The sequence below is a fragment of the Orycteropus afer genome, unplaced genomic scaffold, assembly GCF_000298275.1.
Source record: "Orycteropus afer afer isolate SDZICR_OR568_19922 unplaced genomic scaffold, OryAfe1.0 scaffold00562, whole genome shotgun sequence".
NCBI lineage: Eukaryota > Metazoa > Chordata > Mammalia > Tubulidentata > Orycteropodidae > Orycteropus > Orycteropus afer.
Window position 1 is genome coordinate 1176537 of NW_006922149.1, and position 17608 is coordinate 1194144.

Below are 17608 nucleotides of genomic sequence, written 5' to 3' on the forward strand. Positions count from 1 at the left end.
TAGATAATTTGAAAATTTTAGTCAGGGAGAGAGAGAGAAAAAAAAATGTAGTAAATTCAGAAGCATTTATACGTCAAATCTTTTTTTCTTAAGATAAGAACATTTGATGGTAATAATCTTATCAGCATCAAATTCATGTTGTGGAGTTTTGATTTAAGATCACTGAGTGACTCGGTTGTCTGAGTTACTTTTCATGCTGAAGGGTAGTGACACAACAGGGTTAACTTGGTCAGAGGGGTTATCAAATAACAAAGAGTTAGTTAGGCGAGCTAAAACAAAAAGTGACTGATGCGAAAGAGGGCTAAATCTGTGGTCTGATTGTATTCCTCCTCCTTTCTATCTTTCTATTTGAGGTCCCCCCCCCCCCGCCACTGGACATAGGGAACGTTTCCTTGATGTATATGTGTAAATGAGCAAAGAAACCTCTAGGATTTTTTTTGTATGTCTTATACCCTTTCCTTTGGTCACTATGAGTCGGATCTGACTCAACGGCAGTGGGTTATACCCTTTGCTATCAGGTGTTTAATATAATTTTGAAAAAGTTTTATTATTTTTTTTTTAATTTTGGGGTTTTTGCTTTTTGGTTCTTTCAGGTTTGTTCATTTAATCTCATCAAATAAAGGCCCAGTAAGGAGAGAATACCTTTAAATTATTACAATAGTTTCTATTTTGTGCAGAGCAGCAGGAGGGGATGATGGCCTTTTCAGTGGTAAGGCTAAATTCCCCACCAATGCCCTAAGTGGACCTTCACTGCTCCCCTCAGTGGATCCCAAGAAAATTTCATAAGAAATATGGCAGCAGCTTTCTTCCAGGTACAGGCAAGTATAGCTGGAAGTTTTTGTGACCTTCTGCCATTGAACTCCTTGACTCCACAATTCCACCTAATTTTTCTCAACTATCAGCACTTTTCGTTGGCACAGCTACCCTTCCTGTCTCTAAGATGCAGATGCGTGCATTCACATTGACACAGCGGTTAATAGGGAGATTGAAAACCAGGGATGACTCATTGCGGTGGTCAGTTTTATGCAGAGCATTCTGTTTTTCCAGCAACCAAAGTGTAAGAATGAGCTCAAAATGCAAGTCCCTGGGAAAGAGATGGGTTTCCCAGGTCAGGGTTTTATCACTGAACTCTCAAAACCACACCCAGCATCTCATCTCTTGCTTAGCTGGAGGACATATGAAATTGACTCTCTCTCATATCAGCAGATATCAACTTGAATTTGAAGAAACATGGAGGTAGGGCATTTTCTGTAGAGGGAATTTGTCTTTAAAACCTCCTTGAGTGTTTATTTAAAACCTCCTTGAGTGTTTATTTTCATTACCTGAGGAGACCTTGCAAAATTCCCATGGGATATATGATATGGACACTGGGTGCTTTATATAATTCTGTTTGCCAGAATTGATTGTTCTGTAGATTTTTATGAATGATTATTAATGTCAGCTAAGTGCTGCAAAAATATATTTATTGTTCTGAGATACCCAGTCAATCCCAGTGATAAAAAAATGGCCAAAGTTTTTAAATACTCATTTTACCTTCCTTTTGGAGGGCAAGCTGATATTTTAAAATCTTGTTTTAAAGCTTGTTTTATTAACTTTGGGGCAGTTGAAGTAAAAAAATATTTTTTTTTTCAAAGTAAGTCTATTTTAATAATATTTTAACTCCCCATTGCCTAATAAATTGGTTATAAATCTGATGTGTGAACTTTTAGAGCTATTGTCAGACCTCTGGGGGTAGTAATTAACTACTGGAATATTATGAACATTAATGTATTTATCACGGTCTTTCTCTGTGGTGATGAGTACTCTAATTTTTTTATGTAAATATTTATTATGTTGAATATTTGGCAGGTGTCTTTTCATTTTTGTGATTTGGGTGAAAGTTTACAGAGCAAATTGGTGTTGCATTCAACAGTCCATACATATTCCGTTTTGTGACATTTACTACAGTCATCACACTATAATAGCATTCTTCCCACCTTCTCCCTACAGCTACCCCTTCACTTTGTTCTTCCTTCCCATCCCCTCCCACCTTCCTAGCTCTATCCTTGGGCAAATGCAGTCCTCTTGATCTCTTATGCTTAATTGTTGTACTGAGTACATACCTTCCTGATATTACTGTTTGCCTTGTAGTCTATCATTGGGGTTCTGGTCGAGGCATAGGTGTTCAGTTCAGTTCCTAGCTTGAAGAGTGTCTAAGGGCTATAGTCTTGGGAGTTCACCAGTCTTCGTCAGACCACTAAGCCTGGTCTTTATGATTTTTTTGTTCTGCATTTTTCCCCACACTGCTTGGGACATCTTACTGCGATCCCTCTCAGAGCAGTCAGCAGTGGTAGCTGGGCACCATCTAGTTCTGGCATTCATGAGTATTCCAGTCTCTCTGCACCCTCACCAGCATTTATTGTTTTCTGGTTTTATTTTCTCTTTTTTTCAAGTTTGCTATTAATGCTGGCGTAAGATGATATCTCATTGTTATTTTGATTTGCATCTCTCTAATGGCTAATGGAGCTCTGGTAGCATAATGGCTAAGGCACTTGACTGCTAACCAGAAGGCTGGCGGTTCAAACCCACCAGCCACTCCTCAGAAGGAAGGTTGGGCAATCCTACTTCCGTAGTGATACTGCCTCGGAAACCCAAGGAGGGGTCACTATGAGTCAGGTGTGACTCGACGGTACACAACAACAACAACAATGGCTAATGGGAAGCTCTGGTTGCATAGTGCTGAAGGCATTTGACTGCTAACCAGGAGGCTGGCAGTTCAAACCCACCAGCCACTCCTCAAAAGGAAGACTGGGCAATCTACTTCCATAGAGATACTGCCTCGGAAACCCAAGGATGGGTCACTATGAGTCAGATCTGACTCGATGACAGTGAGTAATGGCTAATGATTGTATTTCTTCATGTGTCTGTTAATTGCCTGAATGTCATCTTTGGTGAAGTGTTTGTTCACATCCTGTGCCTATTTGTAAATTGGATTGTTTGTCTTTTTGATGTTGAGGTGTTGAAATTTTCTATAAATTTTAGGGATTAGTCCCTTGTCCAACATATTGTTGCCAATTTTTTTTTCCCAATCTGCAGGTTCTCCTTTTCACTCTTTTGACAGTCTTTTGATGTGATAAATGGATAATATTTAGGAGGTCCCAGTTGTCTAGTTAGTCTTCTGTGGTTTGTGGGTTTTTAGTTATATTTGATAGTTATCTGGAAACAATTAGTCCAAAGTCCAATTAAACAATTAGTCCATGTATGCCATGTATTAGGACCCCTAAGTTTGCCTCTGTTTTTTCTGTGATTATGGTGTTGGATTTTCATTTTGGTCTTTAATCCATCTAGACTTAGTTTTTATATAAGGTATGAGATATGGATCCTGTTTCATTTCTCTGCAAGTGGATATCCAGTTTGCCACCACCATGTGTGTGTGTGTGTGTGTGTGTGCTTTGTGTGCAGATTTACAAAGCAAACTTGTTTACATGCAACAGTTCATGCACATCTGATTACACGGCCCCAATTACCATCCCCAACCATGAAAAACTCTCCTCCCCTCCTCCCTGTGCTCATCTATTCATTCCTGTCTGTCTAGCTTTCCCTCTATGTGAATGCTACCCCTCTGGTGTCTCATGGCTGATTGATTCAAGGGGTGGATCTCCTGAGAGTAGGTGGGTGCATCACCCGGGAGTAGGTGTTCTGCATGTAGGACTTTCTGCTGTTGGGCTGAGAGCCAGTCCATGTGAGTCCATTTCTAGGCCCAAAGGGTAAACCAGGGCCATAGTCTCGGGTGTTCCACCAGTCTCTTTCTGACCGGTAATTTTGGTCATTTTGTGTTTTTGAATTTTGTTCCACATATTTCTTCCCACTCTATCTAGGATCTCCAGTTTAAAAAAAAAAAAATATATATATATATATATATATATATATATATATATATATATACCCCTTTCCAAGTGGTTGGCATTGGTAGCCAGCCACTACCTAGTTCTTCTGGTCTCAGGGCTGTGGAGGCTGAGGTCCTCATGGTCCATCTTATCTTTGGACTAATTGTTTCCAGATGGCTTTGATTTTCTTCATTCTTCTTTGCTACAGATGAGAGAAGACCAACTCTTCTTAGAGCTCATCTTAGATGGCTGCTCGAAAGCTCTTAAGACCCCAGTCAGTACTCAGGTTGTAGAACAAAATCACTGAATTTATTTATTTATTTTATTTATTTTTATGTTGACCAGCACCATTTATTAAAGACTATATCTTCCCCATTTAATGGGGTTCAGCCCTTTGCCAAAGATTAGCTATCCATAACTCACTCAGTGCTTCAAGTCAGATCTAACTCATAGTGATCCCTCCTTGGGTTTCTGAGGCAGTATCACTATGGAAGTAGATTGCCCAACCTTTCTTCCGAGGAGTGACTGGTGGGTTTGAACCACCAGCCTTCTGGTTAGCAGTCAGATACCTTAGGCCCTATGCCAATAGGTGGATGGATTTACTTCTGGGTTCTCAATTCTGTTCTTTTGGTATATGTGTCTGTCATTGTACCAATAGCAAGTTGTTTTGACTACTATATCTGTATAGTATGTTTTAAGATGGGGAAGTGTGAGGCCACCTACTTTGTTCTTCTTCTTTGACAGTGTTTTGCTTATCCAAAGTCTTTTTCTTTCCATATTAAGTTGGTAATTAGCTTCTCCATCTCTTTAAAGAATGATGATGGAATGTGGATCAAGATTGCATTATATCTGTAGATTGCTTTTGGTAGTATAGTCATTTTTATAATGTTAAGACTTCGTATCCATGAGCATGGTATATTGTTCCATTTGTGTAGGTCTGTTTTCATTTCTTGTATTAGTGTTTTTGTAGTTTTCTTTGTGTTGGTCTTTTGTATGGACAGATGCCTTTTTCAATAAGGAAATACCTGAACCATTTTTTTCAGTGTGCAATTGAAGGAATTTCACTTTGTTATAGGCTTTTATCCTTAAGTTATTAAAGCTTAATCCCAAAGTGGTTTTGCAATATGATTCCTGAAACTATTTTCAGGATTAGCACAACCAGCTGATTTAGATTAAAAGTATGGTACATCTTTGAATATACAAACAATATGTGATCTGGGCAAAAATGAGCTACCTGAACTTCTTTTACATTGTAGGGATCAACATGGCTTATAGCTTCTGTGCTATGATGAAGAAGAATATCGTGGAGAAAAGCACTGCAGTTAAATCTGGCAGCATTTAGGAGTCTCCAGGTGTTGGGATTCAGCAGTAGCTTATGTTCTGTCATTTGTCTGTTCAGTTTGGTCTGAACATAGGTTAGTGAGCATGAACAGTGCTTGTCATTATGTAACTTTACTAAGGCAAGGTCTTTTTCTCTTTCTTCCCCTCTCCACAGAAAAACTTAAGTCCTTGCAGTTAATATGTTGGCTTCATAAACACCCTAAGTCATCTTCATTTAATTTTAGGTGTCTGAGCATTTTGATGAGGTATGTTAGTAATTTGCTTTAGTTTTTCCCTAAAAACATAAATGAAATGGGAGAAAAGTCACCAGGAAATGTTTTCTGACTTTGGTGAAAGGAATATGATTCATCTTGTTAAAGGCATACAGGGATCTTAATTTCACAGAGTAACATATGTTAGTACCAACTGTTTATACATTGATTGTAATGGTGACAAGCTTTGGAGAGAATGTTGTAAGAGAATACTTCTTTCATTCTTACTTTATGAAACAGAATGTTCCTGGGTGTAGACACTGAGTGGACAATAACATTATGCCATTATTTAAATTATTATAAGCCTTACTGTGTTGGCAGGAAATTTACCTTGAACCTAGAAAGCTTTCAGAAGTAGGCCAGCTTCATTTTGTATGACTCTAAAAATTTAAAAGTACTCTTTTATAACCCAATTCCATATACAGCAAAACCTCACAAAAAGCAGAAAGCTTGTAAGACTTAGAAAAAACAAGAAAGTCCCATTGACTTCTGGCTCTCACAGGTTTCACTGTATATCAAATCCTCTTAAGATTAAGAATGTTAGAGAGGTGTGAGCTTATGGTTTCCTTAATTTAAATATGACTTAAAGATAAAGAGTGGAAAGCATTTGTATCTGGAAGAAAAAAAAGAGAGAGAGAGAGAGGTGTTTCTCAGTGGCTCTTGAATTTTAAATTACAATATATAGTTGGATAATGGGGTGAATGATTTAGGCAGTTTCAATAAATACTAAATTGTCAAATGTACTTCTGCAATTTGCAACAAAGATATTCATTTTAATGCATGAGACTTTGGGTGATATAGAGAACACTTTGCAAGAAATGAGCCCACAGCCAGAAAGAGTAGAGCAAAGTATAAACACACATAAAAATCAACTTCCAAAGGCTCTTGATACCAGTGATTTTCCACTCCTGTTAGGTTTGATTACTTTCCAGAAGGATATCAGCAGTGGCCACCTGCCAAAGGAGAACAGTATTCAACTTCTGTGCCAGCTGCCCTCTCACAGCTCTCTTCTAGCGGTAGGAGCCCCTCAGATTTTTACATTCTTTACTTGCTAAAGAACAATTGCTGCCCTGAATCTCACAAAACTTCCTGATGGAGGAGTACCTGGGAACATACGTGCAACAGGTGACCCTGTATTTGTCAAGAAGCTACTAGTCTGTAATGAGGGTGGACGCCATGTGGCTGTGGTGGTACATGGCCACTGATTGCTTCTACTTATGGTTAGCCCTGCTATAACTATTTCGATTTTGTGGTGGTGGTGCTAGCTGCCATTGATCAGCCCTTGACTCATGGCAACTCCATGTGTGTCAGAGTATACCTGTGCTCCACAGAGTTTCGATTGCCAGGCCTTCCTTCTCAGAATATTGTGGTAGATGTCTGAAAGAAAAGAAAATGGGTATGAATGCTTCCGGCCATTCTTTCATTGGTATCCAGGTTTACAACACCTTGCCTTTACTGTCTGCACACCACAGAAACTACCAGGGTCAATATCAGACAAATAAGACATTCCTTACCTTGTTTTACTTATGAAGGCATTCAGGAAATAAAAGCCAAATGACTGTGATTTAAAAAAAAAAAAAAAATTAATTTTCTTGTTTTTATAAAAAGAGCTATTTGTATTGAGTTTTCTGCATTCTTTTCATATGCAGAGAATACAGATATCTACAAAATTGTTCTAAGAGGTCTTTAAACATTTGAGCCTGGGTTTCATCCCTAGAGATTCTAATTGGTTGGGCACATAGTCTCAGCATTGGGATTTTTACAAACTCTCCAAGTGATTCTAAGTTATAGTCAAGGCTGAGAATTACTGATACAAAAGTTGCCCGGTTGTAAAGTACAAATAGGAACAGTGTTGATTTATTTTGGTAATCATATTGCTTAATTTCTAAACATTCTTACTTTAAGGGTTTGTCAGATAAAATAAGGTAACTTTGAATTTCTCATTTCATTTGAAATCCAGTGATTCATATTATGTCAAGAATATGTACATGACCACCAATATGTGATCCTAATTATAGATAACCAGTATGACAAGTAGCTTGGTATTCGGAGATGAGAAGCCCTGGTGGCAGTCTGCTTCCATAAAGACTACAGCCTTGGAAGGCCTATTGAGCAGTTCTACTCTGTCCTGTAGGGTCCCTATGAATCTGAGTCAACTTGACTGCAATGGATTATTAGGAAATGAGGTAAAGGATAGGAAAAAATATCATCGTTAATTAAGGCTCCAAATTGAGTAATCACTTCATTGTTTTAGAGATCATTAAAACATGTTTTTAGTTACCTCTAAAATCATAGGGTTAAACCAGATAAACAGTCTAGCCTCTTTGTCTATTTTATGATTATTGTTGCTTCATTTCTGAGGATACCAGTTTCTTATAGAGCTAGATGGAAGGAAATATTCAAGTCCCCTGAATATATCATATTTAAGGAATATTGGGTCATCATTGACGTCACATCTCTATCGATGATCACAATTATCAGGCAGTGACAAGACAGTTTATATTCTCCTTTCCTCCTCACACTCATCCCTTCTGTCAGATTTGTTGCAGCAACTCATTGAGTCCAAAGAGTCATTTAATCATGGACAAAGAATGAGTTGTTATTTTTACTCAAATAAAATGAAAATAGTTCTGTATTTTAATTATATAATAAGCCATGAGTAAACAACGATTCATTAAAAATAAAAAAAAAAAAAATTCAACCTAGGAAAATGATCTTAAGTTAAAGATGTAAAAAGTTTAGGGCAAATATTTTCTTAAGCCCCAAATTGTCACTTTCAAGTGTACCATTTTGTGTTTATATAAGTAATATGCACTTATTGCAGAAAATTTGGACATACAGAGAACAACATAAGTCACCAATAGTCCAACCACTGAGGAGTAACCTCTATTTACAGTTGGGATAATTTCTCTTTTTTCCATGGTGACTTTTTTTTAAAAAAATATAAAATTGGGAGTATTTTTCTACTTGGTTTTTAAACATTATATATCCTTTTATAAAATGCAGTCATAATATGTTAGCCAGTGTATATATTGTAATTTATATGCCATTCCTCAATATTAGATATCCATGATGTTGTCACTGTATTTTTAAGGTGTAAAGTTGCTATTACAACTAGTGATTTTTACATAAAAATGAAGTCTTGCTGATGTATTAGTAATGATGGAAACCAGGTTACCTCACGGGAATTTGAGACTCTTTGAATGCCTATGCTATGCAAAGATTGTTAAAAGAAAATGAAACAAGTCTGTTGAAAGATCCAAAGTATCATCATAACATCTGACTGATGTACCCCTCCTCAGAGAACTCATACCTGTGCCGCCCTTCACTCTTAGTTATCTGTCCATTGAGACTTGCTTGGCAATCTCTTTGCTGCTTTGTTGTCCTCTTGGGGTTGAGATTCTGTGTGGAAGTCTGGACTTCCCTTTACAGGCCCCTGAGAAGCTCCTCAGTGGAGCTTTCCCTCCCATCAGTAGGTGGGCTGAGCCCAGGACTGGTGAGATATCTGTCCCAGCATGGACCTGCCTCCTAACTCCATAATGTAATCACTGGTCTTTTAATATAGAACTCCTATACCTCATGACTTGGATATGGGCACACCTTGATCATGGTAAGAAAGGACTATCACCTTTGGTTACCACATAGTGTCTCACCTCTCATTCCAGGTGAACAGCACTGTGGCCTAATTCCCAGAGGACCACTGTTGCTTTCTTCAAAATAAAGGTGACCCCAGCATCTCTGAGTGCTGGTATATCTCTGAAATAGAAGGATGGCTTCTCCCATCTGATCTCCAGGTTCCGGTCACTATGGTCTTCCCATGATTCCTTCCATTATGTATTTGGAGCACTCAAGTACTTAGAATTCATCCCTTTCACTCCTGGTACCTTAATTGCTCAACTGTGGTATTTGTTCAAGCTGACTGGCCTCGGGCCCACTGGTCTCATCTTGAGAGATGATGATGGAATTGGAATGTTATTCTTCCCAGAAAAATATTTACCTCTTTGCCACACAGTTATGATAATTTACTCATTTATTACTTGTTTCCATTATACTTGTAGTATATAATTGGATTTGGATCTATTTTTTAAATGTATCTGACCATTCAGCAAGTTACCTTTTGACTATTTACTTCTTGTGACAGGTATAATACTTTAGTACTTGCAATATGTAAACTGATTTTTTTTTTTTTTTTTTTTTTTTTTACTGCCTGTCTAATGTCACACAGTTTGTATTTTTGGACCATGTGTTTTTGCAATATTTATTGAATATAGAATTTTTATCTTGAAAAACTTATACATTTAAGCACAAAACATACTTTCAAATTTACTAGACAGAAATAACTCCTAGGGTTTCTCTTCTCTCCTTGTTTTCAGGGTGCTGGTTGCACAGCCCTGGTGGTAGCTGTAGTAGCAAGGAAGCTAGAACTTACCAAAGCAGAAAAACACGTGCACAATTTCATGATGGATACTCAGCTGACTAAAAGAGTAAGTTTCCACCCTATGATCTTCAAAAGAAATACATTTTTTAATGTTGGACAATACTGGTTTATTTGACATCTGAAGTGCAAATGACATGGAGCAGTTTGCTTCTGTAAAGATTTACAACCTTGGAAACTCATGGGGGGTCACTATAAGTTAGAACTGATGGCAGTTGAGTTTTGGAAGTTTAGGTCAGTTCAGGAAATAATTGGACAACTCTGCTATTTGCGCAAGGATGAAAATAAGCCACATAAATCTAAATGAATAGGCTACTTAACACTGAAGTTTGCAGTATGCAAGAAGAGGCTAATACTCATGGAATAGGAAGGAACGCATTGTCAATATAATATAGGAATGTTATGAGAAAGTAATTCAACGAATATTTTGCTGAGCTTTTATGAGCCAGTCACTGTTCTAGAAACTAGGGTTGCAAAAATGAGTAAGAAACAATCACTGACTTGGGCTTGCTTTGACAGCACATATACTAAAATTGTGGAATATAGAGGAGACCAGCGTAAGAAGAAAACATGCAAAAGTGTGATGTGTTCCATATTTTTTTGCAACTGATGTGATGAAACAAATTTGCTCTGTAAACTTCCACTCAAGCCACAATAAATTGTTCTTTTAAAAAAAGGAAAGGAAAGAACCACTAACTTTTAGAACACTAACTTTTGGTAGCATAGTGGCTAAGGCACTTGACTGCTAACCAGAAGGCTTGTGGTTCAAATCCACCAGCCACTCCTCAGAAGGAAGGTTGGGCATTCCTACTTCCGTAGTGATACTGCCTTGGAAACCCAAGGAGGAGTCGCTATGAGTCGGGGCCGACTTGATGGCAAACAACAACAACTTTTGGTAGCCCAAGTTAGACCGGGGGGGGGGGACATTAATCATAATGTTTATGGAGCTTTCACTCAGTATCAGGCATCATTCCAAGCACATCATATGTTAAACTCACTTTATCCTTACAACTTCATGAGGGACATGCTGCTGTTGAGGGACGTGCTGCTGTTATGCCCATTTTCCAAATGTGGAAATCAAGAGGTTAGTCACTTGCTCAAAACCATTAAATCAAGGTAGAAACCTGTTTATGAGGAAAAAGATTTTTACTAGATGAAATTTTTAGCCTCTCTTGATAGTTACTAGAGGTACCAAAATACCAAGATCAGAAATAACTAAAAATTATCCCTGCTATAAACACTCAGCAAACACTCATCAAAGTGGAATCCCATCAGGTTGTCACTGAAATAATGAAACATGTCATTTGGTGATTTTATCAAATAATCAATAGAGATTTCAAGCAATCAATAGAGATTTCAAGCAAAGTTCTAATATTCAGTATTTTGACTTTTGTTTTTAGTTATATGTATACAAGTGATCTTGTGTAACGTGGCAAATACTTTCTAATAAATCAGTCATTTTAATATAAATATTTTCATAGATTATATTTGTAAGATGAAAACAATTAATTCCAATGGATGCTTTCTAAATCTTAACTATCATACACTATTTTTCTGTTCATTGTCAGTTAGTCCACATTTATCCCAGATTATAATAGAAGCTGCCACAATTGGGTCAGGATTTATCATTTTAGAATATCTCCTACTCTCCACATTTCCTTCGAACCACCTAATTTGTTCTCAAAACTCATGAACATCTCTAAATGGGAAAGTGGAGGGGTTTCTTTTGACTTTCAAAGATATAGTAGGATATGAAAGTAAATACATACCAAATTATTAGTCCCCATCAAATCCAGAAGTTTTGCTCTTCTTAGATCCTTCAGAGTTTTGTATTGCAGAGTTTGTGTCACCAATTTTACCATATCACAAGAACATTTCCATAAAGTCCCTTGTGTAATCAAATTTTATCAGTAAGATTATACATTTTCTCAGGAATAAAGTTAATGCCACACTTAAAACATTAGACAAAATACCTTAAAATACCATATAGCCCATATGTTTTCATGTAAATCTTCTCAACAGTAAAAACTTACAATGGAAGCCAAATCAGCATGTTGGGGCAGATTCCCTCATGTTTCATAAGTAGGTTTTCAGTTGTATTCTAAGAAGGAAGTATATAATCTCTTTAAATTTAGTTTGGAATATTGATAGTCTATATCCTAATTGTTAAAACAGTTTCAGGGTTAGAAAAGACTAGGGCTTTAGTTACAAAATCTGCTGTATCACATTGCTGTATACCATCTATGAGATTAAGATTTTTATGAATCATCCGGTTCCATTAGGCAAAAAATCCAGGTGGTTTTTGTAGTTTAGTTCCGTTCTTTCAGGGTTTCTCCAGCTCAGCACTATTGATCTTTTAGACTGGGTCATTCTCTGTTGTGGGGCTGTCCTGTGCCTTGTAGGGTGTCTAGCAGTATCCCTCACTTCTACCCACCAGATGCCAGAACTTCCCCCAACTTGGAACAACCAAAAATATTTCCAGGCATTGCCAAGTATCCCCTGAGTGGGCAAAATCACCCCAAGTTGAAAACCACAGTTATAGTTCATTTGCCAATGATTTTGACATTTTAGAAGTTAAAAGGCTGTTAATGCCTAGCTAATTCCCACTCATAGCAACCCTGTATTAGGACAGTGTAGAACTGCTCCATAAAGGTTCCAAGGCTGTCATCTTCACCAAAGAGACTACCCCATCTTTCTTTCATGAAAAATTAGACTGGGAAAATTGCTGTAAATAGATTATGAGTCTGGTAAATTTATTATAATTTTCCTCTTCCTTGTGATAATATATTATTTAACAAATTATATACTATACATAGATATATATGGGTTCCAAGTTAGCTTCTAAGGGTAAAGTACTGACCCTACAGAAGAATGCACTTGTGCTTTTGTTCATCTGATTCATGAGCCCCCTAAATTCCAGCCAGGACTCATTCCCTCAAACTGACAACATTTTATTTATTTCCAACTTTCAAGTTCTTGTTTAATTTAGGTAAACTTCCTATAAATAATTCCAAGTGATGAGTCAAATTGCTTGTAGCAAATTTTTTCAGTAAGAAGTACTGTTCTAGTTTCTTCATGATGTTTGTCATGTTTTGAGCATTCTATCTCATTACCATGTCTTTACCATGTCTTAGAAGTAGAGCTGCTCTGAAGTTTTTCTTGGGACTCGAGGCTTTTGCAGGTCTAAGAAAGTATCTAGTAGACTTGTTCACAGTCAATTTTTTTATATACAAAAATGTCACCAGGTAAAGGTACAGATGCTAAGATGACGTTGTTGTTATGTGCCGTCCAGTCATACTCTACTCACCGTGACCCCCTCCTTGGGTTTCCGAGGCAGTATTGCTATGGAAGTAGATTGCCCAACCTTCCTTCCAAGGAGTGGCTAGTGGGTTTGAACCACCAGTTAGCAGTCAAGTGCCTTAGGCACTATGCTACCAGAGCCTCCCATAAGATGACATTATAATCAAACACATTTCTGGTTTATGTTAAAATACTGTCCCTGTTCATTATTTTATATGAACTCATCAACTTAATGAGTGTGTTCCATTTGGTTATTTATGGAATTTCTAAAAGGATCTATTTATAATTTTAACATTTTCAGTAAAAATTCTAAAATACTGAATGATCATTCAGAAGGATTTCTGCAAAATAACCAAGAGTAAACAAACAAGGACCTTGAATGCTAACCAACAAAAGTTAGATTACATTACTAAAATGAGAGATTACTAAACAAATCCAAAGGTGCTGTGTATTATTATAGAAAAACAAAGCTATTGTCTGAAACACTATATTCAAGAAATAATTTGAGCTTAAGCAACGTGAATATTAAAAGTTAGGTTATTCTTCTGGGAACAAATGTAACTTTCCAAACCTCCTAGTGTGTGTCAGTTGTGTGAACAATTTCCTTTAAAAATTATCTACCATATAAAAATTTTCAGAGCACTAATTTTATAAAGAAATATTTTTTCCATATACCTGTGTTTACATGACAGTCTGCAGTTAAGGATACATGTACCCAAAATAATCTAGTAATGTAAAAATGAAAGCATATAATACCAATAACTTGTCACCTGGTTTAGTAATATAGGACCAGCTGTTCCATAAGTTTGCACTTAATCATTTTATAGAGGTAATGTGTTTGTCATCCTATGTCTTTCAGAAATATATTATTACTTTTCATTCAGGTCTAGTAAATCTTGGAGTTTGTCCCTCAGCATATGGTCCTTTGGGGAAGAAACTTGAAAATAAACAATTTTAAAAATTCTGAGAATCCAGACATAATTTTTAAAGTTACTGGATGTACCATGAAGGGTAATTATACATATTAATGTCCATTGTGGGTGTTTCCAATGCTGTTAAGAATTCTCAATAAGATCCATAATAAGAACATTATTATACAGTTACATAATTGTGTTTCCTGTGTGTATTTTAAAAAGGGAACAGACATTTAGAGTACTTCCTTTCAGTAGCTTTCTCATTGTCCTTAATTCTACAACCCAGTGGGTGAAAACACAACATGAAGGCACCACTTGGCATTGCCCTGTTCCACAGCACTCACCCTGGTGCACAGGCATCACAGAGATGATGCATTAGTTATGAGAGCTGAAGGCAAAAAATTTTCCTGGTCCTTTAGTCAGAGATTATGTTCCTTTCCCTTGAATTTTGGAAGAGTGGAAGTATTCCACTAAACCACTAAAAAGTGTCTGAAGAGAGAGGCAGTAGGAAGAAAAGGAAATGAATACAAGTTGAAAAAGGAAAATTGAAGTAGTAAAGAAAGAATATAAAGAAAGCAACCTTTATTACCTATATCACAGAAGTTCAAGCAAAGCAAATTTTCAGTTAAAGGCCAGTTTTAGGAGCTATTATAGTCAACAATACATTGTACTATAATTCCTATGGCTCAAGCAATATAGAATGTCTGGCCCTTTAAACCACAAAAGTAGTACTATTACTTTTAATAGAATTACTTCCTTTAGGACCTTCATTTTCTCAAATTATTAGGAAAATGCCTCTTTATTAATAGGCTTTTAAGACTTTTATCTTAAAAGATTTTAATTATAGTTAAGCATTCATGGGGCGGAGCAAATGCTTTCTTCTTTCCCATGTGTGTATATGTGAAAGGGCTGTGGGATCCTGTTAACAAGGACTCTTCCCTCCACTCTACGTGCCTTATTTTTTTGAGGAAAAGGAAATAAATTATATTTCAAAATGATTTTTAGAAGTATTGCAGATACTCAGTTTCCAAAGTGTATCTGTAAATCCACTTGATACTACCTATTATAAAATCTAGCCTATGGTAGAGAATCAATGCATTTGTTGAATTCAGATACAGAAATGAACTAATCCGTTTAGAATCCAGGTATCTTCTCTAAACTGAATGGCCCTTTGATTGATTGATATGTATCTGTGGTTCATGATAAGAAGTTTTTATGATATATAGTATGGTGCCCAATTTAACAACACATTTATGAATTTAGTACCAGCTATGCCCAAAGCACTGAGCTAAAGAGACACAAAGATTAGTGATATGTTTGTAAAAGCCCTGGAAAGGGGACTAAGGGGAGCTTGAGTGATATATTATTAGATGATTGTATAATAGGGTTCTTAACTGAAAAAACAAAGACATCCCTGTGATCTAAGTGATCATTTTCATGTAACAGTTACCCATAGTTCAAACCTGTACAGCACTGAGGTACTTTGGACCTGCCCTTTGTCCCCTTTTAATCCTAAAACAGAAGGAAAAAACTTTGTGTTAAAGACACATCTGAGTAACAGACAGAGGGTGGGCTTTTTATTCTAGAATGTGGTGTTTGGTGGCTGCTATTTTGAAAAGTAGCAGTTAAATGTGCTTTAAAAGCTTTACTCTTATATTTGAAAACCTGTTAGGGAATTGGAAAGAGGATGTTTCAAAATAAATGCATATATTTCAAAGTTTTTAAAAGCAGCTGCAGGGATTTCATTTTTAGATGAGGAATTCAGCCTGTCAGCTAACATGAGTGTTCAGTAAATAAAAATCCTGGAACATAAGGCCTCAGGGGATTGCCCACCCCACTGAATTCTGAAATTGAGATTCCCTATTCCCCTTCAGCGTCCCAAAGAGAAGGCATCATGTAAAATGTGTCAAGATAAGCAGTGAATCTCTTTAGAAAAATAATAATAATGCAGTATTTAGCATCTGTAGATGGTGAATCCAAACCCAAATCAGTTACTATGTTCTATACCACTACTCTCCTGGTATCCCTATCTCATCAGGTTTTGCCTAGCTCCTACCTTCTTCACCAGTCTAGGCTCTAGGCTCTGCCTCTATACTTTGGACTTGCAACACAGAGAGGAATCAATCCATCCAGATCCCTCACCAATCTTCCAAGCATCAAAGCTGCCCAGATAGCTGAGACGACCACTAAACCAGGGACCCTTTTCTGTCTAGTAGGGTAGGGCCTATCTCAGCCCCAGGCAGTGCTAGCCAGTCACTTCCCACTCCACTCTCTTAAAAAACAAGGTCCTTCCACCTCAGCCACTTACACTGCATCCATTCACTGACCTTTGAATAGAACCAAAAAAAAAACTTACTGCCATCAAGTCGTTTCCAACTCGTACCACCCCCGATTGGGTTTCTGAGGCTATAAATCTTTAAAGAAGTAGATCACCCAGTCTTCCTTCCTTGGAGCAGCTGGTGGGTTTGAACTGCTGACCTTCTGGTTAGCAATCAAGTGCCTGATCCACTACGCCACCTAGAGGATCAAATGGGAAAGGTTTCTGAAAGGTGATTTGTACAGCTGTCTGAGAAAAAAGACAGTGTTTCCATAAGCCTGAAGAGGAAGCCAGGAATTAACTATAAGACCTGTATCTTCAGTGTGTATTGTGATTACTTATATAAACTGCTGGTGCTTGACCTCCAAAGTTTCAGTCATTTTCCTGTTAGTTTCAGGATGCTTGCATGTACAAAGATATTCAGAGGAGATACATTATGAACCAAAGTCACTCCTAAAAGCAATTTTACTTGAAAGAAACCAATGATTTTCTTAAAATGCTTCCTAGCAATACAATTTCACTCAAAAAGACAACTTCAGCAGCATTTAAGAGGATTCACCATCAGCCACCAAAGCTGATGTTTTCTTTGCTATAGTGCAAAAATCATAGACCCATAGTTTTAGTGTAATTCTGAGACATCCTTATTATAAAACAAAATGCTGAAAAAAAACAAACTCATTGCCATCGAGTCAGATCCGACTCATAGCGACCCCTCCTTGTGTTTCCGAGGTGGTATCACTGTGAAAGTAGGTTGCCCCATCTTCCTTCCAAGGAGTGGCTGGTGGGTTTGAACCACCAGCCTTCTGGTTAACAGTCAAATGCCTTAGGCACTGCGCCACCAGGGCTTCCCTCAAAATGCTAAAAAGGTTTTTAGTAATAATCTTCCCTTACTACAACTACTTCATGTTAGAGATAACTGAAGTCCTATGAGATTAGCTAGTCAGTCTCCTCAGCCATGACAAGTGATGAAGTCAAGAATTTAGAACCCAGTACCAGTTCTTAACCCCAGTTCATTATTCTGTCTTCTAAACAGTACAACCTTTTTTAAAGGTGGTCTTCTCTCACCCAGCACTGCATCAGCCTGTGGCTCACTTTGTGAAATACCTTTATCCATCTCTCTAATGGGAATCCCTGAGCACTTGATTGTACTCATGAGGAATCTGTACCTTGACCAGGAGGCTGTC

At 37.3% G+C, this 17608-nt stretch overlaps 1 protein-coding gene across 1 annotated transcript in view; it reads left to right on the forward strand.

Annotated features, from left to right (window-relative positions):
• Positions 1-17608, forward strand: part of KCNN2 (potassium calcium-activated channel subfamily N member 2) — a 234330-nt gene that overhangs the window by 205106 nt on the left and 11616 nt on the right. Inside the window, exon 6 of the mRNA XM_007955976.2 lies at positions 9832-9942. Within this exon, the coding sequence (XP_007954167.2) occupies positions 9832-9942 (111 nt within the window). The remainder of the gene's footprint in view (positions 1-9831; positions 9943-17608) is intronic.